The sequence below is a fragment of the Hetaerina americana genome, unplaced genomic scaffold, assembly GCF_022747635.1.
Source record: "Hetaerina americana unplaced genomic scaffold, ioHetAmer1.1.p SCAF_4, whole genome shotgun sequence".
In the NCBI taxonomy this organism is placed as follows: domain Eukaryota; kingdom Metazoa; phylum Arthropoda; class Insecta; order Odonata; family Calopterygidae; genus Hetaerina; species Hetaerina americana.
The window spans coordinates 43,757,998-43,770,698 of NW_027286985.1; the positions used below are offsets into that span (position 1 = coordinate 43,757,998).

Here is a 12,701-nt window from a genome sequence, read left to right on the forward strand (position 1 = left end):
CCACCAGTTGTCTTATGTTGAGAAAATTGATCAGAATCGTATCGCCGTACAGAGAGACATGAGTATATTGGAGAGATGGGAAAAAATATGGTCGAAGAAACTCAGAAATCTCAGTTACAGAAGAGCAGCCATGAAACAAAGCACAAATGAGATGAAGTGGAGAATTATGCGAGGGCAGAAACTGGAAGAAGTCAGTAAAATAGAGGGTTTTCTGGAATAACTTAAAATCAGGACTTTTTGATTCTATCTTCCCCGAAAGGGAATGGCGTGAAGGGATACATCCCTTAGGATCGAACTAAATAGAGACATGTCCCGAGGGCTGATAAATTAATCCTCGATAGTAATAAATATTTCATATTCATGCACAATGGTTCTGGAAATACTTAAATAAATAATTGCAAAATCATAGTGACTACTTTGAAATTCCATGATCTTGAAATATTTGTTTAGTAGTTAACTTTTAAACTGCATCAATTCATTTCGAATTCAGCGTTCATTATACCTGGCAATATCTGATCGCATCTGTCCAAAGCATCTACATAATCGCATGCCCACAGACGAAACCATTATGAAGAAACTTCCCACGCACATAAAAACTACTAAAATAAGAATTAAATCGAGTTATAGCTATACGGATTAATTGGTCTGTCGAAGCCAGACATAGCTGCCAGTACTTCAATAAATTCTTCCAAAATTATAGAGACGGTTCAATTGCTATCCTTCCCTGCAAGGTGATATAAAAGGATAAAAATCTTGAACTACCCTACCTTACGATTCGTCTCACTCACTTCTAGGGATTTGGAAAGACATGAGGGGTGGAACATTCGCGAGTGGAAACCCAAGTTGGCGACCCCGGGTCGAATGAGGAAACCCTTATTCGACCCGGGGTTCTCGATTTGCGTTTCCTCTTGTTTCTGTGGGAAAACAGGATGGTTTCGTCGGTGCTTTGAGATTAACACTCACGTAGTTAATCTCAAAGCACCGACGAAACTTGATTGGGAAGTAGAGAAATTTTAATAAACCGAAACCTTTCGGATATCAGTTCAACGAACACACACTCATACCTAGACTTTGACAATGATTTACTTTGGAATGACCCACTGTGACAAAGACTATTACTCTTTGAATTTCATCTCGCAAACCCCAATATTTTATTAGATCACGAGTTTTTGCAAGTTATTTGTGACATTAAGTTTTTTAGTAAGTACAGCCAGTGATTTTTTGAGCCATTTTGAGTAGTTTTTATATTGAAATTTTGATAACTGAAACGTCACAGGTCAAAGTCCCGGCTAAATTGAAGTGGTCATTTTTCGCTGGGGTCCAAATTATCGTCTAAATTGTCTTTCGTCAAATTGTCGTCCAAATTATCAGCTAAACTAGGACCAACAGGATTCCCGGGGTCCCCTTGCGATACGATCAGAGTTCCTGTTTAGTATATTATTTGCTTAAAATTTTCCCTTTGCGATTACAGTAATGTATACAAGGAAAAGAAATTTCACTTTACGCATGAAAGAATAGTTTAAATTCGATTTCCAAAAAAATTCCTAGCCTGGATCCAGCAACAATAATATTTCATATTCATGCACATGTTGCAATTTCTATTCCCATGAAAGTTCTGAAATCTCAATGTCGACTCAAGTCACATATATACTATTGTTCTACATAAAGACGGCGGTTTTTCCATCATTGCACTAAAACAGCCGTTTGTGATCGCAAAAATTAATCCAGACACCCCAAATTGTCGAAGTCATGTGAATGAGTTTTTCATTTGTTAAAGTGAGGTTGTAGCTCGAGTGAAATATTTGTGAAGCCGCGTAGCCGACGTTAAAAAATAACTACATTAATACTTTATTTAAATACAATAGAATGTTGAGTCATAGCTGTAATAAATTCCGCAACGTATGGTTTCACGGAAATATGAAAATAGGTTTAGACTTGATTGAGCCTATGGCATGAGAATCGATAACGGAAGACAGAATATATGGCGGTGAGTCACAGCAGCACGAGTGAAGCGAGCTAAAAGAATGATCGAGCCGGGACTCATCGCTAACTGTAAAACAGATGCCCTGTTCAAATAGGAATGCTTTGAGCGAAGGCAGTGTACCCCTTCAAAACCCATATCATAAGGAAACACTACCTCACTGAAGTCTCTCAGTTGGCTGGAGGAAGTAAGCCAGGTTTAATGCCTGTCATAGAAGCAGGGAAGAGAATGAAATGAGAGGGTAGTGCAGGCGAAAAGATGAGGGACATTGACATAGGGAGAGAGTGAGGGAGGGAGGTTAATATGCCAGCGTCAATGAATTTGAATGAACGGTGAGAGAAAGAGACGAGAGGGGGGGAGGAGGTAGGTAGGTAATAGTTTTGTCAACCGTCGCAACTCCGAGCGAGTTTTACAGATATGCCTTGCGTTGCGTGCTCATTTGTTATGGTAAAGCACTGCTCAAACGACTGTTGAGTCAGTGACCAAAAGTCAGGTTTCCAGCGGGGACATGAAAAAATTCAATTGGGAGCAGATAAAATGAGAGTAATGAACAAATATATTCTATTGTTTCAGGCTTCATTTCGTGGAAGTATTTAATATCCACACTAAAAAGAAAGACTCGTACTTTTCCATATATTTTATTATATGGTACAACGCATTTCACCGACTTGCGGCATCATCAGGTACGAAGACCTGATGATGCCGCAAACGCGTTGAAACGGTGAGGTTGAGTCGGTGAAACGCGTTGTACTATGTAATAAAATCTGTGGAAAAGTACAAGTCTTTCTTTTTAGTATGGATAGTAATGAATAAAATATAGGAGACGATGATACCCGCAGGAAAAAATAATTAACCTTCAAAATGTATTCCTCCAACCTTCACCGTCCACTTTACATTCCGACATCAGACTTTTTGGAGTAAAACTAAATAATAATCACTGTTTTAAGGACTAAGCACATTCATTCGAGGATGAAAGGGCTAAAGAACTAAAAATACAGGCGTTGGTTGTATATCAGAATGGAAAGGTAATAAAATGATATCTAAAATCCACGAGGTTATGGAAAATAGAGCAATAATAGGACGATGCAGATGGGGGATATACTAAATTGCCTACGTCCACTGCAGCATGAATTTCACTAGACTACATAACACTCAGCACGTTCATTTAAAGTCCTACTGGTCTTCAAAATGATGTTTATAAATGAATCAAGAAAGTAAAATTACATTGAGAAAAAGCACAACTTTTGTATTTTACATGAATGGCAATTGCAGAGCCTTAGCAAACAATTCACTTACATCGCTGTCAAAATCCTTTTCTTAAGAAAAAAGGAATATATCCACAGAAATGAATACATGTACTTACTTCTTGCTTCCCAAAGAGAATCAGGCACCTTCCTGCCTTCCCAATCCAGGTTATAGAGCCTAGGCAGTCAAACAAAAAAGTGAAACTTGGTAGAGGACGGGAGACGCTGAACGAGGACAGACAATGTGCGAGGGGTTGTTTGTTCTCGGGAGTAGTTTTTTTGCGAGAGGAAGTGAAGTGCGGCGCACAAATACCTGTGAGCAATCCAAAAATTCTAATGGATCGACCAAGGGTCCGATTTTATTGTCGAGCCTTCTGAAGTCAGCGAGAATATGATATTACCATCGCGCGTCTTTATACCTCACCTCACCTTACCAGAGGAAGGCCGAAACTTGTCTCTCCCCTCATACTTATATCTTCACCCGCACCCATCCTGCCATCTCACCCCAATCACAGAATTATACATACGTACGTTTAGTCAATAAGTAAAATATTTATCATTTTGTTTTTTTTAATATGACTTTCTGAATTTATTCACTCTATGTCTGGAGTTGAAGGACGTCTATAGATACCAAAGTCGGGGCCTTATTTGGTCCGGTGGAAATGTAGCGAATATGAGCAACATTTATTTCGTTACCTTTCCATTTAAAAATTCCAAATTGAAAATTCGACGCCCCCTTTGTTACTTTTGCTATTAATATTCTCATTTCTTTTATAGTTGGAGCCATCACAATGCGATTAGAAAGTTCAGTGGAATAGTTGAATTTGTCCCTCCTCTAATTCACGTATTCTAGGCACCTCAAACAACGTAGGGGCGTAATTGGATTTCAAAAGTTCAAGAGGAACATTAACTACACACACTCATCTAAGGAATTTCAACTCATTAGGGATTAATTGCGAAGGATATTTTCACCACAGAATGCAGGGAAGGAGATGAGAAGTTAAGTGAAAAGAAAGTACCTGCTTTCAAATTTTCAGCTGAACACATAGTGCAAGGATTCTACCAAAGAAAGCATTAACCTCCACCCCAAAATCGCTTATATATTCTCAAAACGTGGTGCTGTGTTGTGTGCCAAGCCGGATCTCAAGGTGAAGTTAAATGTTTTCGAATCGTAGCTACTCAAATTCAGTTCTGATCAGTCACCTCCTTCCGTTTACTACTATCGGCCTTTGTATGAGAAGTGATCATGCTTAGTTACATGATGGTCTCATTGTGTACAAGGTCTTACTTTTTCAATGATGAAATTAATTTTTTACTATTACAACCTGGTACATAAAATAATGGGGTTTTCAATCCAGAAATTAAAAAGTGTAAAAATCATTCGCCTTGACCGAGATCCGAACCCGGTCAATGATTTTTTCACTTTGCAATATCTGCATTTCAATACATATGATGGGATAACTGCATTAAAAGTTACTGCCAAGGCATCTCCCGCAGTTCTTTGAATAATCGGGTTTACTTTGGTGTTTAGTTTTTCTTAGAAAAGATGAAGATCGGCTTCCCCATACAGCAGTAATGACGAGCAAGTTGCATATGCAGCCGGGCTGATCTTCTCCAATTTTATGGTAATTTAAGTGGTATTGTTTTGCATAACGTCAAATGCATTAGAATCTGCCTTTGCTTGAGCACACAACCAAGATATGGCGACATAAGAGATAACTAATTAAGAAGCTATATGGAAATAATGATTCAAGGAAAAAAAATGAAATATTTGTACAAATATGAATGATCTCTTCAAATTATTGAAAATTAAGTACTTAACTGTTATGGGAATAATCTATAATGAACTATAGATAACTAATAATGAATTATTTTTACCAAGTTATAAACAGTGAAAGTTTGGATGAAAATGTCTCCTAGTTGGTAACCTTCTACTTCTCATCACGTGATAATAACTTCTATGATCATTACTAAAAATCAGGATCCGGAGATATTTGAGAATGAAATATTTAAAAAACTCTCTATCCTTTTAGCTAAAACCCACCCACAAGAATTTTCACCATTCTTTCTGGACTATGAATTAGAAACCAAAGTTACCAACCTGATGGCTGTTTGATAGATGAAAATTGAGGCCACCAAATTCTAAGCCCTATAATGGTTGTGAAATGCACACATTCACAGAGTTTTGGGACCAGTGTCCTTCCCATATCAGCTGTGGTTTCAAAAAAAGAGATATTACCTGAAGAATCAATGGAAAGAATAAGAACATTTAGAATAGAAGGTTTCCAATCATCAGCAGCCAAGGACCAAAATAATATAAGTGGTTCACGTGGAATTTTAGCCATTGGAAACTAGATGTCACCTAAAGAATATATAAAAATCACTTCAACCAGGTATGCAATGAATAAATGGTTATGGGGAGGAATAGAAGACAGTGTGTATGGAATTTAATACTTTTATGATGCCCAATATTAATGTTCCATTTTGCTTCTGAACAGAGAGTAACTCATCTTCTTTAAAAACTGATATTAATGAGAATGACTGGTGGAAAATATGGTACTGTTGGTTACTGAAAATCCTAGGATACCTATTTATAACTATTTTAATCAATAATGCCCATTTTTTTAGAATTCAATAAATAGTCAGTAATTCAATTTTTTACCACAAATTACAAAGTACTTTCACAGTTTCTATGTGTGTTAATGTTGACTGCCTGTGACTCGCTGGCATTTGATAAAGTATTATATTGATAGCTTGTGTTGTTGACTAAATTTCCTTCTATGATCTGATATGCCATATTTCATCTCTTATACACCAGTTATTTTCATCCATTTTTGATAGATATTTTGGTCACTCTCAAAGTGAATTTCACATAAAAGATTGTAAAATTGGAAGCCGCAAATTTTAAAATTTTTAAACTCATTAAAAGTCTGACCATACAAATACAAGCAAATGCTCTCTTGTCTAAGCAAAAAATCTTCCCAAATTCTCCCACACAAGTATACTCCCCTCTTTTGATATGTTAACCCTTATGCACACAATGTCACTGTGCTTATAAACAAAAGAACAGAGAAAACTTAAAAACAGTCATGTGTCCTAAGGAAAACATTAGCATTCACAGTAGTTGCAATTTAGTTGTGGCTTTAAGCTTGCTGCTAGGCTATCTTGTTATTTTTCTAGTTTGACTGTGATCCTCTTGTAACTATGCAATGTAGCTCCAGGTCTTTAGGCACACATTGAAGCTTACCAATCTATGTAAAATAAAATGTTCTACCACCTTGATTCAGAAATTTACACCGAGCTTTTATTAGGGCAGCTTAAAAACCCACAACCAGAAAATTAATATGTGTATGAACCGATTGAGAAGGGTATAATTAGTTATTAAATGGTATTATTCATGATTTTATTATTATAAATAAAATATATTTTTTTCCAATTTAGCTTGGGTATTTAACAATATTAGAATGATAATACTTTTAAGTAAGTAATTAAAACTCATTTGAGAGTAAATTAATTGTTCATGTGTTTTAAATAAAGAGAAATGTGCTTTCCAACCCTGCTTAGTGAAAATTACTGATTTTAAGATGGTATTTCAAAGGAGAATATAAATTATTTTTGTGCATCATATATTTGAAATTAGGAAATATACTTTTACTAATCCTCTTCAATGAAAGTCTTATTTATAATGATATTTCAAAGGAATATATCATTTATTTTCAACTTTTATTTACTACATTACATGATAACCATGTAATAGTGAATCATTTTGATTCTGTTACAACAATGTCATACAATATTCATAATTTTATATAGTTATATTCATTTATCTTTTACAGAATAACATAACAAATTCCTATGTCATTAATATTACAAAACATATAAGTTTGTCTCCTAATTTTGTCTGCAATACAAACAACACGTTTTTGTCATGCCATATCACTAGTAACAAAATATTAAAGGCTTAGAAGAAATAATTTAACAAAGTTTAATGCAGATTTAATGTTATATTTTAAAAAATTGAGATGCCTTATCAGCATTGTCATCATTTTATTTTTACCCTCGTAATATTTTACCATGAAGTTTTTAACATGTATTGTAAGTTTTAATTTTAATTGGGATTATCTAATAAACTTTTGAGGCATTCAAAAATGTAATCACATTCATTTTTACTGACAAAAAGATCGATGCAAGGTTTTCATGATAGAATTAGATTAATTATGTGTTTTACAATCATGTTAAAAAGGGATTTTTAAATAGAGTGAAAAATCCCCAATTAATCAAAAGTATTATTTATATCAGCTGCATATACAATACCACTGCAAGAATCACTTTGTACCTTTTCGTTTCAAATCGCTTATAAGAACTTGTGAATGAGGTTTCTTGAGGTTTCATGCTTAATACATGTTAACATGTGAAATACAAGGGCACCTATCAAAACTAAAGATCAATAAGATCTGTTGCCATTAAATAAAAAAAAAATTTTTAAATAGCTCTAAACTTAGATTACAATGATGATATAGGGTCTTAGCCAGGTTTTGGGAATGTTTCTTTAATCAATATTATTCATGATCTCATGTAAACTGATAATTCATGATAACATATTTCCACAGAATTGGGGAAATTATAAGAAATAATGGACAATAACATACACAAAAAGCTCAAAGGTACAGAGGCATTGTCAACTATTATTTGCAAAGGAAGACACATTTTCACAGGCTTATTTAATGGACAGTAGCCTGTTTGGGTATTGAAGTAAGATTTAGTTTCAATACACATAAATATCAAAAGTTAAAATAACTTTTATAACAAAGAGAAACATGAGCCATAGGCAACATTGAACAAGAGTTTATGACAAAAATATTGAACAAAATAAGTGTACCTATTTACCAAAAAATATTATATGCTTTTCAATTATCTGCTAATACAACTAAAGAAAGAATACCAAGTTATGTACTGTATTTGGAAATGAAACAGCAATTGGCTTTATTGTTTACCCTGTTTATCATTGAATACCTCCCAAATGGAGGATACTGTCTTTAACTATTCATTAATTAGGTTTTGCTTTAAATTATTTTATTTTATTAATGGATTGTGTTTAACTGTATACATTGATCTGTTTTTGAAAATAATCGCTCTTAAAGAATGGGAGGGATAACTTCAGGAGAGAGATGCATTTACTGATGGTGGTGTTTTTTGTGTTTGTGTGTGTTTGCATAGCGACAATGTGAGGCAAGATCCCTATAATAAATTGCATCTGAATTAACATTTACACATCACAAATACCTAGCCTCACATTAGTACATTCTTATCTAAAAAACTTGGATGTGAGAGGGCAGGGACATTCTACTTTTCAGAAAGATTTCTCTCCATGAAGGACTGCCTTGCCAAAGATCTAAACATCAGAATTTATTTAACATTAAAGCATTTCAACCAATGTGCTTATGATTTGAGAAATTTAATCATGGATTTTATCAATTTAATTACTAAGTGCTTTGAATGGCACCATCTTTTTTTAGAAAAGCATGCAAATAACTTTGCAGCAGTAGAAACGCATTATACAAAGTGAAAGGATGACTTTTAAATCTCTCAGAAAACTATTTTAGATATCACATTACAAGTTTTTCATTTGAAAAGATAGTAAAAAATCTTAAGTGTTACAAAAAATACTTGGTGATAAAGTTAGACTGTAATGCAAAAACTAATCAACTAATTAAGATCACTATCAGTAACTTTGCTTATAAGTTAAAAGTAGGTAGTAAAATAGTTTTAAGTGCCAAAAATAGTATGCATAACTTTAAACTTTACTTAAATTGGTGATGGTGCTTTTTAACTGCAATGATGAGAAATGCAAACATAACAGGAACATTTGAAAAATAGTGAATTGAGGTTTTGGAAAATTATCCATTCCTTTTTTATGAATGTTTGCAAAATATTGGAAAGAGGTTGAAATTAAGAGAAAATTTCTAACACCTTGAAGAATATATTCAGCACAGATAGTTCTAAACTAATATCCACTTCTGAACATGCTCAAAAACATTTTCTACATGAGGGTACCGAGCACTTTAAGTCACTTGAGTCAAACATTGGTGAGTTGGGCCACAGCAACATGTTTATCAATGACAGATGCAACAGATAGATTATTTTCATATGTGTTTTTAATTATATCTTTTGGATTTCTAAGAAACAGATTCTTGCTTAAGCTGTTGTATCATTATGTACACACACATTAAATTCTTCTACTACAATATATATTATATTTTGGAGGTAACACCTTTCATGCTTTCAGTGAACTACTTGTCACACAAAAGAATGCATATAGCTTGCACTTAAAGATTGATAAAATAACACTGGATGTTTTTGCCAAATGTAGAGGCAGAAATTAAAATATTTGGTTGCTGTAAGGGCATCATTCTGACTCAGCCCATATATACCTCTCATGCAACATTTTGCAAGGAAGTGGTATTGAAAGAATTAAATCAAATTAAAAGTGATAAGCCAGATTATTTGGTTATTGTCTAATAACATAAGTACATCTTAGTGGCCAGGTTCATGTTTGGCCTATTACTTTTCCCTTTTATCTGTGTTAACTGTTAACAGTTTTCTTTATAGATTTTTTGTCACCCATATGCTATAGAAAACAGTCTTCCTTGTTTATTACTTCAAATCTGTTCATGAGTCTCTCTAGATGTATCTAATTTTGTGATTGCAGCACAAAATATGTCCTCCTGAGCAAATTTAAAGGAGGTTTATTGAAGTCTGTCTGCATTAATATGAACATTATCACTCTAGAATCTCCCAAAGGAGAATTGATCAAAACAATGACTTGAAGTGATGACTCTGTTTCCCACTTTCCACCTGCAAATCTGTTACCCTAAAAATTCCATCAATACTTTCAAACGGTTGTCTTCCCTTGATGTCCTGTCTTTGTATGCTTTACTGCCCAGATTGTCTTCTCACACAATGATGACTTCCTCAGCTGCATAGTGGGTGCTTCAGGGTATTAGGCTTGCAACTAGCCAATTCTTGTTTTCCTGAAGACTTTTCCCACGTGATTGACTAATTCTTTGAAGTCAGAATCATCACAAACTCTGAAAAAAAGACAAGAAAGAATTGCAATTGATACACTTCTCATGAAACAAAATTAACCTGTGAAACAAATCTCCACATATTTGTCTGAGAATGGGATATTTTTGAATCTGCTGATATGGTCATACATTTGTGAGACTGATATACTGTAAGCAGTAGCAAAAGCTGCTCTGAAATAAATGTACAAATAATGCTGTAAAGCTTTGTTATTTTGTTCTGCTAAAATTAAGATATTATTTAAATTTAAGCAAAGAGTTTCCTCAGAAAGAGATTCCTCAGCCAAATGCAAAGGCTTTTTCAAAGGACAAATTAACATGCTCCACCTGAAATGCAATTTGAAACCATGAACTGATTCTGTGACTCACAAATATACGGTTTATTTGGAAATCTTTATCCAAGGTATTGTAAATCATAAAGGATTTGGATTCTATATTGTTTCATGCATGCATTATGAAGGGGTTGCACTTCTACTCTTCATTTATAAAAAACATCAATACCCCCAAAGCATAGAACTTTCAAGTTATAAGATGCACATGTTTTCTTAGAAAAATGCTCAAATTAGTCTCTTATGCAATTGCTTCCTTTCATGTTTATTATAAGAACCTTTACTAAAGACACATGTACCACTTGGCGGCATCCATAGTAGCTTTTCTTATGCAAGCATTGCTGGTCTAAATGATATATTTGTCACCTTCATGGTTTTAAGCCCAATAATGAGAAATAGAATGTTAACATAATCATTTTCAACAATAATTGTACAACACATATGTATACAATGCTATATAATATTCATTTTGCCTGCATTGAATTTTCTATAAAATATTTATTGAAGCAAGGAATTAAATGTTTCTATTTGGGATACAATTAATGGCAACTATATTCATTTAATCAGAGAAAGTCTTTCCTATGCACATCCATTTCAATCTTATCAAATTACAAACTCAAGAAGCAATAAAGTTTTAAATTTGAATAACAAAACACCATTGAAGTATTGTATGGAATCAGCAATCTACTAAAAGTCAATGACCTCCTCAATTAAGGACTATACTCTTATATTAGGAAAGACGCTATCAATGAAATGAATATTTAATTACAATACCTGTCCTAAATTACTTTATTGACAAATAAAATTCTCCCTGAATATTCCCTTATCCACATGCAAGCAGATTGACTGCTTTCAGAAGTCATTCATTAGATTTTTCTGTTCAATTCTGTGAAGAAATCCATAAATATCTCCCTCAAATATTAAAAGAATTAATACATTAACAGAAAAAAAATTTGAAAGTCACATAATAAACAGGTAATAAGGGAGAATGGTTTCCTCCTCTATACCAACATCCAATTTCCCATGATGTAATAGTAGCTATAAAATCATACTACTTTGATTTAAATATGGTTTGGTGCAAAGTATTTGTCCTGGCCATTTGGGATTTGGAACCAGAGCTCTAATGTTCAGCTCTAGAGGTCTGCTCAGAAGCAGAATACTCTACCCACTATGGTATTATGCCCCCAACTCTAAGGCTACCACATCTCCACTTCCAGCAAATTTAAATGAATAAGCCATCTCTCTCATATACTTGTAAAAGATGTTAACCACTCCTTTTAAAAATCAAAAATGGACAAAATCAGTTGTCCTGCATACAATGCCAGGTAATGTAAACAAAAAATTGTCAGCTCCTCATCATGACTCAAGAAGTGCAGAGTTTCCTCAAAACTCTGTTGTGTTTAACATATTTAAATCAATAAACACCCCACACTATTATTCACAGGTAATCCACCTGTTTAAGGTAGATTTTGGATGCCTTTAATGAGTTATTTCCTGCCTCTATACCACCCAAAAAGTCTACCACCTTTAATCATTTTCTCTGCATAGCTAAAATTCTTCCTTATGCCATGGCCTTCAAAACCCTGCTAGTACTCCAAATTTCCTCCACCCAACCACCCTTTTGAATCTCATCCAATAACTTCACCTCATCTCCTACCAACAATTAAAATTTCATCCTGTATTTAGATTTCAGGACTGATTTTGGCAATTGAATTAATCATAGTGACAAGCAGCCTTTATTCTTCCTCTTTGTTCAAATTACTTCTTTGATTCTCCTGAATATTAAAATCTCAAAAGTTCATAATTCACACCCATTCTCTAAGTAAAAGATAAATGCACATATTTTTCATGAATTGAATTATTTTGACTCTAATCTCAAGTAAAAATTTGTGGAATAACCTTTTATGATGAATTCTTTCCACCAAGAGATGGATAATATAATCGATTCACCCTCCTGCTTCGAAGACGAGTCTCATTATTTTGGTCTTCTTTTAGTTTATATTCAGGCTAAATTTGATGACACTGATTCTATAAAGTACGCGATAATAACCACAATCTCTTGGCT

At 33.9% G+C, this 12,701-nt stretch overlaps 1 protein-coding gene across 2 annotated transcripts in view; it reads right to left on the reverse strand.

Annotated features, from left to right (window-relative positions):
* Positions 1 to 6,916: 6,916 nt before the first annotated feature.
* LOC139691940 (calmodulin-beta-like) overlaps positions 6,917 to 12,701 on the reverse strand; it is a 157,187-nt gene continuing 151,402 nt past the window's right edge. For both annotated transcript variants that reach the window (XM_071589895.1, XM_071589894.1), the window contains exon 6: positions 6,917 to 10,313. In XM_071589895.1, the coding sequence (XP_071445996.1) occupies positions 10,282 to 10,313 (32 nt within the window). In that variant the 3' untranslated portion in view covers positions 6,917 to 10,281. The remainder of the gene's footprint in view (positions 10,314 to 12,701) is intronic.